Raw genomic sequence first — 19,966 nt, 5'->3', positions numbered from 1 at the left:
GGTAAAATCTCACACCAAACGAACGCATCCCAAAATTCTCCCTAACTATCTTATCGCTCTCTATTCAGAATGCGACCAACTCACACAACAATTGTCTGTCACTCTCACTCAGCTGGTAGATATGTCATAACAAATCAACAATTTCACATTTGATCGTAAACAAAATTTCCAAAAACGATGCTTTTATCAAATAAATTTTTGAAAAATGCATTTTTATCCAGTTGCAAAAGGTAATATAAATTATTTTCTACCAAATCAATACTAAACATAGAACTGTCAATAGATATTTAAGTGGAAAATCAAATGAGAAATTCTATGATGTTATCGTTATCGGTGGTGGTCATGCTGGAACGGAGGCTTGTGCAGCCGCCACACGCATGGGAGCCAAAACTTTATTGGTCACTCATAAAAAAGAAACCATAGGTATGTTTTAGAATAGCTTGAAATATCCTTTATAATGAATATATTGTTATAAAATAGGGGAAATGTCTTGCAATCCATCATTCGGTGGAATCGGCAAAGGCCATCTTATTCGAGAAGTCGATGCTTTAGATGGAATCTGCGCTCGATGTTGTGATGTTTCTGGTGTTCAATACAAGGTAGGCAAAAAGTTTTATGAAATATGTATTAGAATTAGGATTGTCTCGTTCGTGAACGAACTAGTTCATAGACTAGTTTATTTTGGTGAACTTAGTTCAAATACTTCGTTTGATTTAGTTCACGCTTAGCAAAGTAGTATTTTTTTCGATGAGTTGAGCAACCTACAGCAGCCATAATAACATCATCATCTTTTATATACTCTTTGGGTGAATGGAATTCCCATTTGAAAATCCCATCGTGAAAATCATGGAGGTGGAAAATTTGATGTTGAGGCAATTTTTTTTTAAACAAAACAACATTAATTGAAGATTTTTTCTCATTTATCAATTAAAATAATAGCCACGCATCTACGAATACATAAATGTTTCTATTAGAAAAGTTTCCATTTCTTTTTATTGCATCTAATATACCTACTCAAAAAAAAAGCGTTCCCGGACATGTCCATAATTCAAAAACTAAAATTCAAATGGCTTAAAAACACATCAAAGTCAATTATTTTCGAGTATTTATCCATACTCTTTATAAATTTGTACATCTGTTACAAACAAAACTAAATTGTGTTATTTTTTATACATTAACAAAAGTTGTCCCAAGAAAAATGGCGCATCGTAGATACCAAAATTTCTTAAAGTGCCAATATTTTAATTTGTTAAATTAATAAAAAAAACTTTTATAATTTAAATACCTATATAAGTACATGAATACCTTAACTTATAATTTTGCATTATTCTTTCTTTAAAATTTATATTCAACTTTTAAGTTAGAGCCGTTAGTCCCTGCAGCTTGTGCTCTTTATAAATATTAACGTTGTAATTTAAATTGTAATTATTCTGTTAATAAATAATAATAATAATTATCTAACGTACAAAATGGTGTTGCAAGCAGTTTTTAAAGTTGATATTATATCGATTTATCGTTCCACATCTATTTTTATGGATAAATATGTGCCCTTAATTATGAAAGTGGACTAAGTCACTCTTAAAAATACCATCAAATCTAGCATAAAAATAATTATTATTTAAGAGATAAAGTTTATTTGAAAGCAAAATTGCAGTAAATAAACTTCTTTATTGCTCCTTTAGTGATTTCATAGAAGAAATATAATAAAATCGTTATAAGAAAATTATTATGTAAGTTTTTCTTTAAACAATGCATAAAGTGACTTAGTCCACTTTCATAATCATGGGCACATATATTAAATTTATGTTAAAAGTTAGTTTTAGTTTCATTTATGAGTAGCGTACATCAATCAACCGTCATTCCGGGAACGCTTGTTTTGGGGTATATTTAGATTATAATTTTAATTTTTTTGTGATATTATGATTATAAATCTAGGCCAAATATTTCGTTTTTCTTTGTGACATAAAAAATAAAAATAAATTAAGGTCAAAACCGTCATTTCCAGGAACGGTCTTAGAATCTGAATAAATAATGTGGTCTGTTCTGAATTTGTTGGCTATTTTTATTCAGTATCCTATCTAAGTATGGCTGTAATATACACTTTTATCAAAAAAGTTACCAAAAAACAAAAGAAAAAAATTACTTATGGCCTAAGTATTTCGGACATACATATATTTACATAAAAAGCATTTTTTTTTTTTTTTAAGAAATTGATCTCTAAACCAAGAAATAAAGTTACATTTGATTTCTTTAAGACCTACTATCTTAATATAATGATACATCATTCACCGTGATACTATTTCTAGACTCATTAATTTGTTTTGAAGAGATAACCATCATTTCGAGGACGGTTTTTCTAGTAGGTACTAGTTTTGGGGTTTTGCGGTAAATTAAAAAACATACATTTTTTTGCTTTGCTTGTTCATAAACCGACAAATTATAGCTAAAGCGCATATTTAAGCATGAAATTTTTATCATAAAACGAAGTTGATTTTTTAAGAATTCGGTCCTCGAAATTTCCCACCTAAATGATTTTCACCCATAAAGAATGTACATCATTTCTCCTTATCTTCGCTAAAAACTAGCGCGATCTGCGTACCAGGCTTATATCTCAAACGCTCTTACAGTGCTCCGAAGAAGGTGGCGAGTATACATACATCTAGTATAAAATGCATCACAAATTTACAGAAGAATATATTATAAAAGGAAGAGAGGGCTCAGAAACCAAAATTCATATGAATTTGCATTCAAGTCTTTGCGAACCAAAATCGGTTCTTCAGCTTTACAAAATTTTGATAATAGTGCACTAAGTTGCTTGTGCCAGACCCAGATTTTTTTCTTCAAGCAGCATTACTCTAATTTCTAACCAATAACAAAAAGCAATTAGCTTCTAGGATGATTGTTGTACCAATTTTTATAAAAGACTTCCGACAGGAGATTTCGTGAAGTATATGAACGAGGAGAATTTAAGTCGAAAAATGGATCCTCTTAAGTGGTGGCCGATATCGGCCTAAAACTTTTCCCCGTCTACATCTATTCCTTACGAGCATATTTTTTTAAGATTCTAGGCAAATAAATTAAATTATTTATTTTAATTTATTATTTATTATAACAGACTTTACTGTCTCTTCGAAAAAAAAAAACATGTCTCTTAATTTTTGTTATGAAAACTCTTTATTCTTGATTTCTATCCCAAATTCAATGTTTTCACCAAATTTCATTAGGATCACCCATTATTTTTGTTTTCACTCAAAATAATACCCTTTTAACCATGATATTCTTATAAACACTTTAGATTCTTGTTTTTAATATCAAAAGTAATATAATTGCTGAATTTCACTAGGGTACTATATTATTACTTACTTTTTTCAATATACCCACATTTTCTCTACACCTAAAAAAACACCCTTTCACATGAAAAAAAATGTATGAACTAAACATTTTTTACAAATTTCGTAAGGGTACCTTTTATTATGTACCTAACATTGATTTTATCGAACTTATCGCGGATTTTCCTTATTTCCCAAAAAAAAAAAAAACAAACCTTTCACCTAAAATATTTGTATAGACTGCTTAAATTCTGGTTTCTGTTATAAATGAAACATTTGTACCAATTTTCATTGGTGTAACATTATTTTCCCAGTTAATAAACACCCTTTCACTCAAGATAATTTTGTAGACTCTTTAGATTCTTAGTTCTCATAACAAACAAAACTTTTTTACCAAAAATATTTTTAAGAACCTTATGAATCCTTTATCCCTGCTTTATTTAAACTGGATTTTAGGTGCTTAATCGTCGTCGTGGTCCAGCTGTTTGGGGACCAAGAGCTCAAATCGACCGCCAACTGTACAAAGCTGCGGTTCAAAAAGAACTCTTTAGTATTCCTAATTTAGACATACTCTGTACACCTGTCGAGGATCTTATCATAGACCAATGTACACCAGATGACAAATCGGAAACTGCTTTAGTCAAGTGCTCTGGGGTAATTCTTCAAAACGGAGAAAGAATTCAATCCCACGGAGTTGTCATTACAACTGGAACATTTCTCCGTGCTCACATTAATATCGGTTTGGATGTTCGACCAGCTGGTCGAATGGGTGATGCACCAGCCATTGGTCTAGGAAATACCCTTGAGAATCTCAAATTTCGAATGGGTCGTCTTAAAACCGGAACTCCTCCGCGAATTCGAAAGAATTCCATCGACTATTCGAATTTAAGTATCCAATTGGGTGATGACCCACCAACTCCATTCTCATTTATGAATGACAAAGTCTGGATCGATGCTAAAGATCAACTTCCCTGTCATTTGACTAATACAACTTTCAGAGTTAATGAGATCGTAAAAGAGAATATGCATCAGAATCGACATGTGACAGAGGAAATCACTGGTCCAAGGTATTGTCCATCGATTGAGTCGAAGATCTTACGATTTGGGCAGAAAACTCATCAAGTTTGGCTCGAACCGGAAGGTTTCAACAGTGACTTGGTTTATCCTCAGGGATTGTCATGTACATTGCCTGAGGAGCAACAAGTTCAATTGATTCATTCGATTGTTGGACTTGAAAAGGCAGAGGTTGCCTATCCAGGTTATGGAGTTGAATATGATTACATAGATCCTCGAGAACTCTTTGTTACACTGGAAACAAAGCGTGTTGCTGGGTTGTTCTTGGCTGGGCAGATCAATGGAACTACGGGATATGAAGAAGCAGCTGGTCAGGGATTATTGGCTGGTGCAAACGCTGCAGCGAAGAGTTTGAATAAGGAACAAATGACTTTAAGTAGAACGGAAGCCTACATTGGAGTGCTTGTAGATGATTTGACTTCTTTGGGAACCAATGAGCCATATAGGATGTTTACAAGTCGAGCAGAGTTTCGATTATTACTTCGACCGGATAATGCCGATTTGCGGTTAACTGAAAAGGTAATATCAATACTTTCTTCCATGGCTATCATGTAATACCTTGTCTTGTTTTAGGGCTACAAACTGGGATTAGTCTCTGAAAAACGTTATAATCACATGTGCCGAATAAAGGCAAAACTTGACGAAGCCATTGTCATTTTGAAAGATCTTAAACGGTCTTCAAATCAATGGAGATATCTTTTCAATCTTCCGGAATCGAAAACTTCTGTGCCAAAGAGGTTGGTTCTTTAGTCATTCATCATTATTTTGAGGAATCTCTTCATAATGATTTTTCGTTTTTAGTGCCTTTGAAATGTTAGCCATTCCTGCCGATGATATATCATGTAAACAAATTGCCAATTTAGAACCAGAACATCTCGGATGGTTAGCAGAAGATGAACAAATTGCAAATCGTATTAAAATTGAAGCTTTGTATGATTATTTTGTTGTGGAACAAGCTAAAGATGTTGAAGCTGTACGACAAGAGGAGCAATTAATGATACCAGCGAATATAGATTATTTTGCGTAAGTATTATTATTTTGCTAAAAGTTTAAAAGATATAAAATATAAAAACACTTGAATAAGTTCAAGCTAAATAAAAAAAATAAAAATAAAAAAAAAAATTAACGCAGCCGGTAGGATTCGAACCTACGCTCCCAGAGGGAATCTGATTTCGAGTCAGACGCCTTAACCACTCGGCCACGACTGCTAAGTGAATGATGTGTGTCAAAGTTTTTACTTAAATTTCGTGATACCATCACATCAAGAGATTATTTTATTTTGTTTTAAGTTTGTGCGGTCTAGAAGAAAAGTGCTGAAGTGAGATTCTTTGGGTATCTCTGGCCAAAACTAACAATAGGTAAACCAATCAAATACACAGTGGAAAGTTGTATAATTTGTTGTTTTTATTTTAAGCAGTTTATTATTTTAAATGAAGTTAGCTTTCCTCTTTAACGGATTGATTGATTTTAATGAAAGTTTTGTTTTTGTATGTTTGGTAGATATGGATAAGTCGTGAAATATTTTTTCAATTTTTAATTTGCGAATTCCCCTAGAGAGGAAATTGAAAAAAACATAAAATTCGTTTTTCAAAGCAATAAACAACATCTGAAATCAAATTGCGCCACAAAACAAGTATGCAGTCTTATTTGATATATTGAGATGAATTTTTAGAAAAAAAAAATTCAAAATCGTTAGATCCAGTTTTTAAAAACCTAATTTTTTATAAATAATTTTTTGGAAAAAAAAGTGTTAAAATAAAATTGGTATACCATTTTGAAGAAATCCCTAATCAACATCTAAAAGTAGTATTTCAAAAAAAAAAAATTCAATGTACCGTTTTCGAAAATTAGATTTTTCAAAAAAAAAAAAATTTCAAATTTTTTTTTTTAAATCCAAAAATTATTTTTTTATTTCTGATTTATATTTTAATTATAAACATAAATGTTTTTGTATAAGCAATTTCGTTGAAATACAATTAGCAGTTTGGCAGAAAATCAGATTTGAAAAAAGTGGTTCTATGGTAGGTACCGTTAAATGATTTTCAAAAAAAAAAATTTGTTTCATCAAAAGTTAGACTTTGTTTAAAAATTACGGCTGAATTTTTTTAACTAAATCGTTGCAGCCGTTTTCAAGAAAATTAAACTTTTCCGAAGTTAGTATATGACAGGTACCGTTATTTTAGGTCCAAAAAAATTAATTCCAAAAAACTCCTCTCCAAAAAATGCTACATACCAAGTTTGAAGTCAATCGGTTCGTCTGTTTAGGCTGTAGCCCCTTATACAGACAGACGGACTACCGGGACCCACTTTTTTTGCATTCTCTATCATTGTTATATTATGGAAAATTGTTGTCTCATTTTTTTTTTTTGTACAAATGCCTAACTTGTTTGTTATAAGTACCTATATCACAAGTAAATAAAAATGGACGGTGCTTGCCGTTGAACCGTTTTCTTGATTTCTTACTTTCTCGTAAACGACACAACTGAGTTTAATGAGTTTTGTACGAAAAAGTTTAAGAAGTTTTAATGATAAAATCAAATTAAAATTAACTTAAAAAAAAAATAATTTTTGGATTTAAAGAAAAAGTTTTTTTTTTGTTTTGTTTTGAAAAATCAATTTTTTTGAAAACGGACTAATGAATTATATTGAAACTTTGTTTATGTGTCGCTTTTTAATAGGATAAAAATTTTAGTTTTTGGAAACTTTAAATAAAAAACTATTTAAAAAAAAACGTCTCTGACGATTTTCAAAAAAAATATTTGTCAATTAATAAATAAGTATGCTATAAATACATATTTGGAGGTCAAAAAAGTTTAAAGACATGTTTTTGTAACTTAAAACTAAATTTTAAAATATTTTTTAAGTTATTTTTTTTTTAATTTCCTCCAAAAATGTTTTTTTTAAAGCTTTTTTTTTATTTTTAGTAATTTTTAACATAAGGGCAAGTACGTGAGACCCAGTCATGCATTTTATTCTATTTTTTGGCAACAGGTTAAGGTCGAAATAAACCGTTTTGTTGTCAATTTTGGGTCTCTGTTGTAGTATTTTTGACATGACCATACAAATTAAATTATATGTTTTATACTTTATCAGTTGCTTTAAAACCCTTTTTAAAATATTGAATCCTATCATTTAAAAAAAGTGAGGTCTTATCACTTTTCCTTTATAAAATATTTTTATTCTTAGGGGCCATTTGCTAAATCGAAACTTAAATAATTAATGTTGAACATAAACTCTTATTCCCTTCTTTTTTCCTCTGCGTAAACTGTCACATAAGGATTTATGTAGAACTTAAATGCTTAAGTTTCGTTCAGCAAACGGGTCTAGACAAAATACGAAATGAATGAATAATTGACAAAATTTTTCTCTTATTCTTAATCTTATTTCCAGAAAATCCTTGAGCCTTTCCAATGAAGAACGGCAAAAACTTACCATGATCCAACCACAAACTGTAAGTTTAATATTTTTTTATTTATTCCATTCATTAAAAAAACAAAAAATTGTTTGCATCTTTAACAGATTGCTGCAGCTAGTAGAATTCAAGGTGTAACCCCTTCAACAGTTGTCCGACTTCTTAAATTTATAAAACAACGTCCACATCCAACTAAACAAGCCAATCTTATATAAATTTAAAAAAAATAATTTGTTCTAAAAACTGCGAAGACAAAAAATGAGACACTTTTTTTTATTAATATTATTTTTATAAAAAATCTCAAATTAATACATAAAATTCTTACAATTAGATATATTGTATAATATTTTTTGTTTAATTATTCAGGATCATACTTTTTAATAAGTATTATTGTTAATTATAAAATTAAAATTCTTAAATGTAATAAATATAAATTAAAAACGAATTAAAACAAAAAAAGATTGATTCGAATGTATGTAAATAATATACAAAATATAAATACAATAATTATTGTTTATTCAACTTAACGGAGATTCTTGAAAAGACCCTTGTTTGTATATAAATAGAAGAGCACCAAATAAATTAAAATTGCTTATACTGTGTAAAACCATCGAAATTATCACTTAAAAGTAACAAAACATAAATAAAAAAAGTTAAGAAACATGATTAACATTGACATTTTAGTAGCTTAATATTTATAGTTATTTACAATTTTTTTTTAATATATAAAACAAGATCAGTCAAAGAAACTGGGATTAACAAACCAACACATAATTTATCGTACTCATTGTTTTTGTTAAGTTTTAAACTTTTAATCCCAGTGCTAGTGTAATAATTCTTGATGATAACTTAATTTTAAGTTAAATTTTGCGTTTCATAAGGCAACAATAAACACGCTGCAGCTGCAAATACTGCAAAAAATCCATACACCGAAACAGCACTCCAAACGGATGTTTGTAGTAGAACTTGCGCCACATACGGAGTTGCCATTGCACCCAAACGTGCTAAAGCTGAACAACCTCCAACTCCAACAGATCTCAATGCAACTGGATACACCTCAGGTGTGTAAACATATGCAGCTTGGAAAAGTCCAGCTATAACTCCTCGAGCAACAAACAGGACGATTGTCAGATAGATGCGTCTGAAAATAAGAAGAACATCAAAATTTTGTTGAAATGATAAAACTTATGTGATCTTACTCTGTTGCATAGGTTAGAAGAACAACACAAGCTGCATACAAAAGGAACTGTAAAGCCATTGTTATCTTTCTACCGCAACGTTCAATAATAGCTATGGTTGCGAAAATGCCTGGAAATTCTGCTAAAGTTGTCCAGAGTAAATCCATATAATCAGTTGTTTCCAATGGTCTACAATCATCAACATTTTCTGAGACCTCTTTGGAACCTGAAGGATTATTAGCAAAGAGTTCCGTGGACATCAGAACTAACCCATAGTAACAGAATGCACATGACATCCAAATAAACCAAAGTAAGAGGGTTGTTCGTCTCAGACCTGGACTAAGAAGAGCTTTGATACTCCCTTTGGAATTTGGACAGCCATCAACGACTAATCGGCCCAACAACATTGGACGTTTATTATCGCGAGCAATCTTTTAGAAAAAATTTTAAATAAAAATAAGTTGTTTTCAACAAAACTTTGAAGATCCTTACATCTTCCAATGTCTGTAAAGCCTTTTCGGTGTTTCCATTTGATACATGATATCGTGCTGACTCTGGCAACCACTTAAACGAAATTGATCAAATTATTCTAGTACAATTTTCAAGAAAGTTGTAAACTACCGGTGTTATCACTGCAAATACGAATAACGGTAGAGCTGACAATCCAAGTAACCATCTCCATCCGAAATTGGGCGCCACTGCAAGAGCTAATGCGACTTCAAAACATGCTCCAAGGGCCCAAAAACACTTAACAAAAAAATTTAATATTAATTTAGACTGAATCTAGCCAAATCTTTTTTACTTACATCCAGAAGAACGACGCACTTTGCTCTTTGTTTTGTTGGTAAAAATTCTGCATAAAGAGTCACCCTGTAAAAAAAGTACTGTTGCCAACTACTTTAAAATTAAGTTAAATTTATTTTACTTACGATTGGGGTACACAACCGATTGCAAACCCTACCAGGCCTCTAAGAAGAAGTAACCATCCAAAGCTAGGTGCTACTGCACTCAAGAGTCCATACAAAAATAGTAAAATTCCACATAATGTCAGGGCCTTGAAAATAGATTAAAGGGTTAAGTTGAAAAATGAAATTTTCTTGACAAATTCTTAACCTACCGGTTTTCTTCCATATCGATCACTAAGTTGTGTCCAAAAACTTGAACTCAACATCATTCCCAAGAATACAACAGTTGTTGTTAAAGCTTGTTGATATCTTGAAATACCCCAATCACAATGTAAGGCAGGTCCCAAAACACTCAATATTGTCATTTCCATGGAATCAGCCATCCAACAGAGACCAACACAAAGTGATAGTTTAACATGAAACCAACCGAATCCAAGAGCATTGACAGCTTGTTGGACAGTGAAAGTATCTGAGGAAATACAAAATTAGTATAGAAGTTAGGATTTTTTATCAATTTTGGGTATAATAACACTCACCATCAGGCACAACTGTAATTGATGATAATTCAAATTCTGGTCCGAGAGATGGAGCTGTCATCAGTGCTGAGCCATTTGATGGAGGAACATTGACCCCATTCATCTCTTCGTAGCCTCGATTGAAACCCGGTCTTCGAACACCCATTGTTGTTGTGAGCTTAAAAAAAATTAAAAATGTACTAGCAGTCCTTTATCAAGTTCTAAGCTAATTTTTGTATGTTTGTATTTGCATATATTCGGGCCTATCCGTTTGTCATCTCTATTTTTTTTTTTATTATTATTAAAAACTGACTATTTTGGCTTTATAGTATTGCCAACTATGTTTTTAAGTTTAAAGATTAAAAAAATGATATTGTAAAAAATTTGAATGTTCAATAAAACTTTATATTTAAAAAAATATTATTTCAAATAAAATTTTTTTAAATTCAAATCCAAAGTCAAATAAAATCAATTTCGTCACGTTTCAAAAATAAAAATTCATCTTAAACTTCAAAAACTTGACCTCAAAAACATGACGTCATAGATTTAATTTGACTTTAGTTCAACGAAAAAATAAATAATCAATTTTATTGAACATTGTAGTTTAATTTTTTGTTATATTATGTTATTCTTAAATCTTTTGTTTAAAACAAAGTTGGCAACACTATAACAAAAAAAGTGAGGTCATTTGTTAGAATTACCATGGTTAATTGAGAAAAAATAGTAATTTTTACACTAAAAAAAAATTTTTTTTGATTTTTAAGAGGTCGATAATTTGAAAGTTTTTTGTAATAATTTTTTAACTAAAAAGTGATGTAATTTGTTGGAATTAATAAGGTTAGTTGAGAAAAGTCTAAAAAAGTTCTATTCGTGAACTGAAAAAGAAATCACCTCACGCAACATTTTGTATGTATTTGTTGTTACTTTTGAAAAATGTTTGGATTGATTTGAGGAAGCATGTAGCTTTTCTATGTGCTTATATGGCAAACCAAAAAATCAATGATTTTTACACTTGAGAAAATATTTGAATTTTGTGTTTTTTAAGGTGAAATGAAACAAATCAACTTAAGCTTTTTAACACGAATGTTATATAGACTACATTCAATCAAGTAAGAATTCTTAGTGAATTTAAAAATTAAAAAAAAGGTCACTGTGGTGTATGCGTACTATTTTTTTTTTTTTTTGTAAGGTGAATACAAACTTGAGCTTCTATAATTTTTTGAATTAAGAGCAAGATAGCGAAAAAAAAAGTTGGGCTAACCACGGTTTTAAACGAACGATTTTTTTACAGAAAAAAAAAAATCACAATTTTTTGGTTTTTTGTTGTATCTTTTGAAAAATAGTTTTTTGTTGTATCTTTTGAAAAAATAGTGGAATAAAGAAAAAAAAATTGGGCTATCCTGGGCTAACGTTTGGCAAACAAATCACAGTACCTACAAAACCAACAATTTTTACACTGAATAACAAATTATTTCTTGTGATTTTTGAGGTGAAAAAAAAAAATAATTCCCTAACAATTTTAGAAGTAAAGGTAGGCTAACGAAATAAAATTTTGGGCTATCCTGTGATAACCTTGGGTAATCGAACCAGGCAGGTTTGAAAAAAAAATTAGCATTTGACGGTGCAAAGTTCACATTAGAAGGTGCAAAGTTTTGCAAATCGTTAATTTTTTCACATTTACCTATTTCAATTATTTCAAATTTAGAAATTACCAAATTATTTGTTTGCATCTTTGTGTTTGTATGCATGCATTTCATGATTTTTTACTATAAAACTAACAAATTTAATTGAGACAAACTGCTGTTATGTACGTTCCCGAAATGACTTTTTTTCGATTTGCATTCTCTTTCAGATCACAAAATATGTAAGTAATCTCAATATAAATCTTCATTTATATTTAACTTATGCACGTTTGAAAAAATCACATCACATCAAACAATGAAATATCAACACTCCTTGTATCTCAAATTAAAAAAAAACAACTAAAAAAATCCAAAATACCATTTTAGGTGTTCAACCATGCATCCCACCATTCATTCAACGGTTTGAAGAATTTCATGTGTGCGCTTTTCATCTTCCGTCAATGTTGTTGCACAGATAATTATTATTTTGTATTTTTTAAACGGTATTCCACGATTTTGTTTATTTTTCTCATTATTACTATTTTTTTTGTAATAATTGTTATAAAATAAAAATGAGTAGCTTGTGGAGTAAGATCAACGTACTGAAAATGTTAAGTTTAGCTTAATAAATGCATTTAACTCATTAATTACTCATTTGAAGAAATTCTTGAAGTTTATATGGGTTTTAATTTAATTCTTGATAGAAAGCTGAAGATGAGTAATAAATAAAGATACTTTGTGTGTGGGAAATCTTTAGATTCAATAGACTCATTTTGCTGACTTCATATATAATAATTTCAGATGGTTATATACTTTTGTGTGTCTTATTAGGAACACAAAATGGCTTAAAAGGGTACACAATTTTAAATACATCCAAAGTTTAATATGACATCAGCTTTGGATAAAAATTCTTTTGTTAAGTTTTTTTTTGATGAAAAAAAAGGAATTTGGGTACTAGAAGTTTTTGGTTAATCAATTAGAGAGTTTCATATACCTTCAAACGAATATAACAACAATAGTTTTGTTTGTTTGTAACCTACATTGATTCAACATATAATCATTCATAAAATGTGCGAAAAATTAAATTTTAATTAGTATTGTTATGGAATCTATGTATGTACTCAAAAATTAACAACTAAATATTTGATTAGTTTGTTGAACCGACAAAACTTCTTCTTTTCTTTTACGATTATAGTTAATTTCTGTCTTTCTTCTTCTGACTTTATACAATTGAACCCCTTTTAAGGAGTCATAAGCATTCAATTATAGTTCTTATTAAGAAAGAAAATTAAAACTATACAAACAGAAAAACAACTTAAGCCGTCTCTGAAATTGAAACCATACAAAAATGCATGAATTCGTATGCTAAATTCATTTGTCTTGGATGAAATGTAAACAAAAACGGTTGAAATTAATACTAATAAATAAATAATGAAACAACAATTTTTTTCTAAATAAAAAAAAAAACATTGGTAAGATTGTTTATCAAAAAACTGTATTGGGACACTGGGGTGTATACGCATTTTTTTTAATCCAATATAAGAAAATAATTAGGTATCAATTTGGAAGAATTCTAAACAAAAAGTTTTAATAACGGTAAATATTTAAATAAATAAATTAAAAGCAAATGACAAAAACTGAAATGTCTTGTAGTTTCTCGAAAACAAGGTTAATTTATATTCTGCTTTGTCAAATTTTTGAGATTGAATAAATAGCTTTTGTATATTTAAAAGGAAATTGAAGTTTGATATTCATCCTAATGAGGCAGATGCTTTTTGTGCAAGTGCTCATGCAAGTCTTTTTAAGCTTTCTTTGCTGAGTTAAATAAAGAATGTGCAAGATAAGTGAAAACACATAGATATTTAATGTCTGCAAGACTGAGATAAGATATCGACTTAATTTAGAAGCAGAAACAAATACTAGTATTAAGTCTACAAATTTAGCTATAAATGATGTTTTTAATATAAGGGTTAACCAAATTAGCGTTTCTTAAGCCTCTCATAATTAAGTCAATATTAGAAATAAATCTTTAGTTAGAACTTTCAAAGCTCTTAGAATTCCAATTGAACATAGCAAATAGGTAGAAAGTTCTTTTAGGTGAGATTTTGTTCAATTTAATAATCGCAAATTTAGTGAAAAAGTGCATTTTTTTGATGATTCTTGATTATTCCTTGCACAACTCAAAATTCCTGATCAAAATGTATTCTAGAGACTACTACTTACTGTAAGTAGTGAGCTGCATGTAGGTATAGTATATTGAAAAGTAACACCGGTACACAAAAAAAAATAAGTGGCATATACAACAAACTGAACGTACCTAGAGATATGTAGGTATTTCGAATTTGAATCCGAAGTCTGTTTGCTTTAAAACTTTAAATTTTCTAAAAACACCACTGCCGTTACCAAGATAAACCACAATGATACCGTGAATTGCAATCCAAATTTGGGTTTCAAACTTGTAAATGTAAATAATGTTAATTTTATAACTCAATATAGTTTTTCTACTAATTTGTATTTTTTCTTCAAGAAAAATGAAATTCAACCAAAGGGACAACTTTTTAGGCACTAAATAGTATTTTGGCCCATGTACAAGTCACTTTTTGGTTTCTATGCTCCTCCGGTGTCAAAAGTCAATTCAAAAAACGTGCATTATTCAGTGGTTTCCCGATTTTTATTTTCTCACTGGCGAATGAAAAAGTTTAGAAAACAACCATACATTGTCTCACGCATGATTTGAAAGACAGGTCCAAAAACAATCCACTCAAATTTAAATATGGATGAAAATCATTTGGAGGTGGGAAACTTCGTGCTCTAAAAATTCAACTTTCAATTTATAAAAAAAAAAAATCATGTGTGAACTCACACGTGGTAGAAGTGAAACCTTAAAAAATAAGTACACCATTAAAAAGCTTACAATTTTTCATAAAGAATTAAGCCATGCTTAAATTTTTACAATGCACAAAAAGTATACAAAATAATTTATTCAAAACAATCAATTTTCATAAAAAAGCAACAAAAAAAAATCTTTTTTCTCTTCTAACACCATTAAATACATTTTTTAAATGACAACCTGTTATATCATCTGAAAGCTTATTATTTTACCTTTAATGTGACGCTTCAATCATATTTCTACGATGCCTACAAAAAAAGTAAGAATTTTTTAAAGCCAACCATGTCGAAATTTTAAACTGAGATTACGGTACTCCCTACAATGGTGGCTTGGTCATCGGCAACAGATCTCCACAGGTGTTTTGAGGATTTTTTCAAGTTTTTCAATTTAAGATTGTGTAACTTGTAGAGCACGTACCGTTATGTGTGATATATCAAATGAAAGGCAATAATATCGGCATGCGTATGAAAGTTACATCAAATTTCTATGTGCTCTAGATCAGAAGATATAACGTGCTTAGAAAAAAACATCTTTTCACCGTTATCTCAGAGCTTTGAATATGAAATTAATTAAAATTTTGTACAATTAAAGTTTATTCTATTACCTATCTACAGTATAAGTTTCATTTATCTATCTATTAAAACAAAAAAATTATAATCAATTGATTTTTCCTGTCGCTTTTTCGTTTCATCGTATTTCAAATCACTACGATACTAAAGAAGTTTTCACTTCAAAAATGTAATGGTGAACAAACATGAGTTTGTTTTTATAGATGTATTTATGTAGCTATTATTTATCGTTTCATAAACGGGATAAGCATAAAACAGAAGGTTTCCAAATAAAAATTTTGTACAATTTCTTACAAAGTTTAAGCTAAAATTTCAACCTTGACAAAATTGCAATATGATACTCAGCAACAACGACAGTTGTTTTATTTTTTGCACTTTGTATGACAGATCCAATTGTTCTTGCATTTCAATTAAAATAACTACAATTTAATTGTTCATAATAACCTAAACATTAAAGATAAAACAGAGAACAAAAGCAAAAAAAAGAAACAACTGTCAGTGTTGCCTGTTGATAATAACTTTGACCGCCGCACCTCATTAAATTCTGATCTCACATAAAATTACTTGTCATTGAGTCTGGCCTGGCTCTGGACTTAATGACTCTCTCATAAAAAAAACCACCAAATTCCATTCATTCATTTTCATTCGTAAATCGTAATTCGTAACTATCGTCTCAAGTCAAATCTTTCTCTCTCTATCTACTATTCCAACTATCTAACAAATAGTCGTATTTAGCATAAAAATAGCGAGGGAGTCTATATGATAGAGAGATGAACTATCATCCTCCTGACTATTCTCTAATTCGTAAACAAACCATTTATACTTATTTATTATTGTTTCCCTCTCACTCTCACTCTCTCATTCTAATTTTGTAACTAAAATTTATAATTACAAATTGCTTATTTATTACTTTCCCATCCATATTTTTGAGAGACTCTGAAAAAAGCCTCTCATTTTTAAATATTTGCTCTTTTATTAATTTCTCAATACCGTCAAATAATAGTAACAACAATGCAAAATTCCACAAAATATTTAACTACAACAACAAAAACAGAAAATGATGTCACTGGAAAGCACCAGGTACAAAATGAAGATCAAAAGTAAAGACTCTGTGTGCAAAAGATTGAAAAACTTAACTTGCTTAGCAGCAAAGCATTCTCCCATAAATTTGTATCGTAAGCAAAATAACTTTCTGTCCTACCCTACCTTTCGCCTATTCGGCATTCACTCATCATCATCCACATCAAGCAAGCTTGCAACAAACAAAAAAAAAACCTAGGTAAACTGGGGCTAGAGTGAGGCTCGCAAGACTGCGATGGGGCGGGAGTAAGTATAGAAAAAAAAAAAGATATCTTTGTATTGACCATGCGACTAGCAACGTTCGAGTCTGTATAATGATATGGACATTGTACCTTTAGTCCATAAAAATATGTGACCCACCTGTGTGATGTGATTTTATGTGCGGTTACAACTTTAACGTCTTCTTTTTTTTTTGGATTGAATTTCAAGTTTCTCCTTCACTTTTTTCTACCTTTTTTTTGTACTTGCTTTGATTTGTATCTTTTTTTTTTGTTAACTTTTTATTTCGTTTTAACGAATTTTTCTTGTACAAAAAATAGGCACTAAAGCAGACGCGTGCCACGAATCTGTGAAGCTTATAATTTATGCAACTTTTAGTATCTTTCACTAAATTTCATCACCGGATGACAGGGTTACATTCAAATTAAATTCATATCTATGCACTTTGTTATGTTATGTATCTTTGAGATTCATTTCTATAACTCATTTCTCTCTATACCATTCATGGTATTCATTCGATTTCACAAACAATAAAAAAAAATTTTATTAGCAAATAGCGGCCAATATTATTACTGTTAGTTAGTTTAGTTAGTATCTTCAATATACAACATATTTGTACTGTGCCACGGTCGTGTTCAGGTTATAAGATTTTTTTTTTTTTTTCAAATTGCAAAAGAAAATACACACGAGTATCAATTAACTCTATCAGGTAACCATTAAAAACCAATAACCGCTGCCGCACCGCTAAACCATAGAGACATACACCGACAAAAATGACCACACAACCGATCAAATGAAGAGCTCAAAGTTAACTGAAAAAAATACTACACGTATCTAAAGAGTATAGAAATGTATCTTTGTATCTAATAAAACAAACAAAAAAATGAGCACCTTCTTTAATAGTTTAAAAGTATATGGTTGCCACTTCTTTTATTTTTTGGGTTAAGCTAGGTTTAATTTTCTAGGATTGCCTTAGTTTACGGTTTGAACATTAATTTTTTTCATAATCAAATTTGTTTTGCATATAAAAACTCAGCTTCCGAATGTTTGTACCTTCAAAATCCAAAAAATATTTGATAATTGGATTTGAAATTTTTAATCAAAATTCTATTACTACTTAACCAGAGTATTTTAATAAACTTTTACTTTGACTCCGAATTTATCACAAGAACCGTATCTGTATTAAATGCCCCTTGTTTCTCTCTAAAACTGACAAGAAATAAAGTTTATTCTTAATGTTGGTTTGCCAATTTTTCAGTTATCGAAGTATTCCGGGAACGCTTTTTTAAATTTTAGATGGAATAAAATAAAAATTAACGCTTTACTAACTAAAACGAATGCAGTTCTAAACGCATACTTATTTATTTGATTTTTTTTAAATGTTTAGAGCTTAATTTTCCACTTTAATGTTTTGGGACCTTACGATTTGACACGAGTGAAGATTTCCCAAAATGATTACCTATTTTAAATTTTGTGCTATACTTACGGTGACCATCCGTCCCGGTTTACCCGGGACTGTCCCGTATTTCTACAGCTTGTCCCGGGTTTTTATTTAAGAAACCCGGGACGTATAAGTGTCCCGTATTTTGTAATTTGTCCCGTGATTGTCCCGTATTTGAACATTCTCTGGTTTTTGTATTCAATATTTTAAATACTTTGTACGGAAAACAAGAAAATAGTTGTTGGAAATTAAAATTGTTCTAGTACGCTGCTGAAGCAAAACGAAAAATTTTCTAAGTCTCCAAAGTGAAAAAAAAAAAAAAACAATTAAAAACTCTCCATATATTCTAGCACAGGTAAGATTTTTGTTGCCTAAACTGCGTACTGTGCAACGAAAAGCGTTTTCTGGTTTTGTATGAAAGTTTTCGTTTTGCCTCTAGACTAGGCTTTAGTTTTTTTTAAATGTTCGTCAATTATTTAGTTCCAGCTTTGTTTGTCAGGTTGGTACACCAGGAAAAATGTTTTCGAATAAAAAACAACATATGGAAGAGTAAAGAACCCAGAAAAGTTTCAAAACTTTTAAGGACATGTTAAAAGTTGTGTTAAGGTTCATACAATTTCAAAACCATTTAAATAAAAATGTTAAAAAACAGCTCTCCTCATTTAAAAAAATTTAAAATTTTTTTTGAAAAATCAATATTTTCAAAACGATCCAACGAATTTTGTATCCGTCCCGGGTTTGGCTTCCAGAAATATGGTCACCGTAGCTATACTAGATTTAATATGTGAAATTCATGCAGACGCTAGAAAGCAAGTTTCGAGGATGGTTTTTGAAAAAAAAATTCATATTTATCAATTTTATGCGGTTTCAAATCATACACAAGTATTTCTCATTCTAATCGCTGAACTGCTGTTTTTTTTTTGGCACGCTCTTTTATTTGCTTTATTTTAGCAAACTTTGCCAACATTTTATAGTCATGTATTTAAATACCGCCTTAGACTTTAGATCAAGCGGAAGCACGCAATATCACCCTATAGCTTTTTCTTATGCCAAAAAAAGGTCTAACGAACCCCAACCCATACACTAACTACAACTTTCAAAAATTGTAGGGTTTTCAAAATATCTTATATTATATGCACAATTGCACAATCAAGAGCATTCTATATCATTTTTTCCTTATGCAATTGGTCTTCGAGATCTTTTTAGGAAACATCATTTAATATTACCTCTTTTTCGATACGATATTTTGGTTATACTGAAATCTGGAGAAACAGAAGAAAGTATATTAACTGAACTGCCTTACATTTTTTCGGTTTGATAACTTCCAGTTAATACTCCTTCAGGGCCATCTATGGTGCAACAAAGTTCAGTTTCAATTTGAGATCATGTGGCAATCATTATTGTAAAATACTTTACTCATGTGCATTGTGCACTTTACTTATAGATTATATATCGTATCGCTGTTATAGAAATTGAAGAAATTGTATTATTTGTTGTTTGTTTGAAATAAGAGAAAAGAAGATGAAAAAAGTAGAACTTCAACTTGGGTATTGAATTGATACTGGGGATGGGAGAAAAGCCTGTTTTTCCACTTGGATGCGCAGACAGGTTTCCCGGCTGATATATATTTTTTTAAAGACGTATGTAGATATCCCATTGAAGCTAAGTTAAAGTTGAACTCAATATTAATATCAAAGCGAAAAGAGAAACAAAAAAAAGAGAAATACAGGTG

General features: G+C 30.1%; 2 protein-coding genes and 1 non-coding gene across 4 annotated transcripts; 1 reads left to right on the top strand and 2 right to left on the bottom strand.

Annotated features, from left to right (window-relative positions):
• Window positions 1–108: 108 nt before the first annotated feature.
• LOC129906371 (protein MTO1 homolog, mitochondrial) lies at window positions 109–8,060 on the top strand. The gene is made up of 8 exons (XM_055982114.1): window positions 109–230; window positions 284–423; window positions 481–599; window positions 3,786–4,922; window positions 4,977–5,140; window positions 5,205–5,426; window positions 7,794–7,854; window positions 7,923–8,060. Exons 1-8 carry the CDS (start codon window positions 178–180, stop codon window positions 8,028–8,030), a joined length of 2,004 nt encoding a protein of 667 aa, XP_055838089.1. The 5' UTR covers window positions 109–177; the 3' UTR covers window positions 8,031–8,060.
• Trnas-cga (transfer RNA serine (anticodon CGA)) lies at window positions 5,530–5,611 on the bottom strand. The gene has a single exon. It is a non-coding gene; the product is annotated as a tRNA-Ser (tRNA).
• Window positions 8,061–8,350: 290 nt separating the features above from the next.
• Window positions 8,351–17,592, bottom strand: LOC129906497 (synaptic vesicle 2-related protein). 2 transcript variants are annotated; one of them, XM_055982279.1, is made up of 9 exons: window positions 17,481–17,592; window positions 10,435–10,591; window positions 10,111–10,367; window positions 9,923–10,047; window positions 9,800–9,863; window positions 9,615–9,740; window positions 9,486–9,557; window positions 9,015–9,424; window positions 8,351–8,956 (listed from the first exon to the last, which is right to left on the bottom strand). In XM_055982279.1, the coding sequence occupies exons 2-9, from the start codon at window positions 10,577–10,579 to the stop codon at window positions 8,671–8,673; spliced, it is 1,485 nt and encodes a 494-aa protein (XP_055838254.1). In that variant the 5' UTR covers window positions 10,580–10,591; window positions 17,481–17,592; the 3' UTR covers window positions 8,351–8,670. The 2 variants fall into 2 exon arrangements, with proteins under 2 accessions (XP_055838254.1, XP_055838253.1); XM_055982278.1 differs by lacking the exon at window positions 17,481–17,592 and adding an exon at window positions 16,935–17,187 and having other exon boundaries at window positions 8,352–8,956.
• Window positions 17,593–19,966: the final 2,374 nt, after the last annotated feature.

The sequence above is a fragment of the Episyrphus balteatus genome, chromosome 1, assembly GCF_945859705.1.
Source record: "Episyrphus balteatus chromosome 1, idEpiBalt1.1, whole genome shotgun sequence".
Classification (NCBI taxonomy): domain Eukaryota; kingdom Metazoa; phylum Arthropoda; class Insecta; order Diptera; family Syrphidae; genus Episyrphus; species Episyrphus balteatus.
The sequence above is the reverse complement of the archived record's forward strand: the minus strand, read 5'-3'. Positions and strand labels throughout refer to the sequence as shown.

What these genes read in the sequence shown, in the direction of transcription:
- LOC129906371 (XM_055982114.1), top strand. Translation starts at nt 178, where the DNA reads ATGCTTTTATCAAATAAATTTTTGAAAAATGCATTTTTATCCAGTTGC. An exon ending in ATTTGCGGTTAACTGAAAAG is followed by an intron (nt 4,923 to 4,976) that starts GTAATATCAATA and finishes GTCTTGTTTTAG; the next exon opens with GGCTACAAACTGGGATTAGT. An exon ending in GCGAATATAGATTATTTTGC is followed by an intron (nt 5,427 to 7,793) that starts GTAAGTATTATT and finishes TCTTATTTCCAG; the next exon opens with AAAATCCTTGAGCCTTTCCA.
- LOC129906497 (XM_055982279.1), bottom strand. Translation starts at nt 10,579, where the DNA reads ATGGGTGTTCGAAGACCGGGTTTCAATCGAGGCTACGAAGAGATGAAT. An exon ending in AATTACAGTTGTGCCTGATG is followed by an intron (nt 10,368 to 10,434) that starts GTGAGTGTTATT and finishes GTATTTCCTCAG; the next exon opens with ATACTTTCACTGTCCAACAA. An exon ending in AGTGCGTCGTTCTTCTGGAT is followed by an intron (nt 9,741 to 9,799) that starts GTAAGTAAAAAA and finishes TTTTTTGTTAAG; the next exon opens with TGTTTTTGGGCCCTTGGAGC.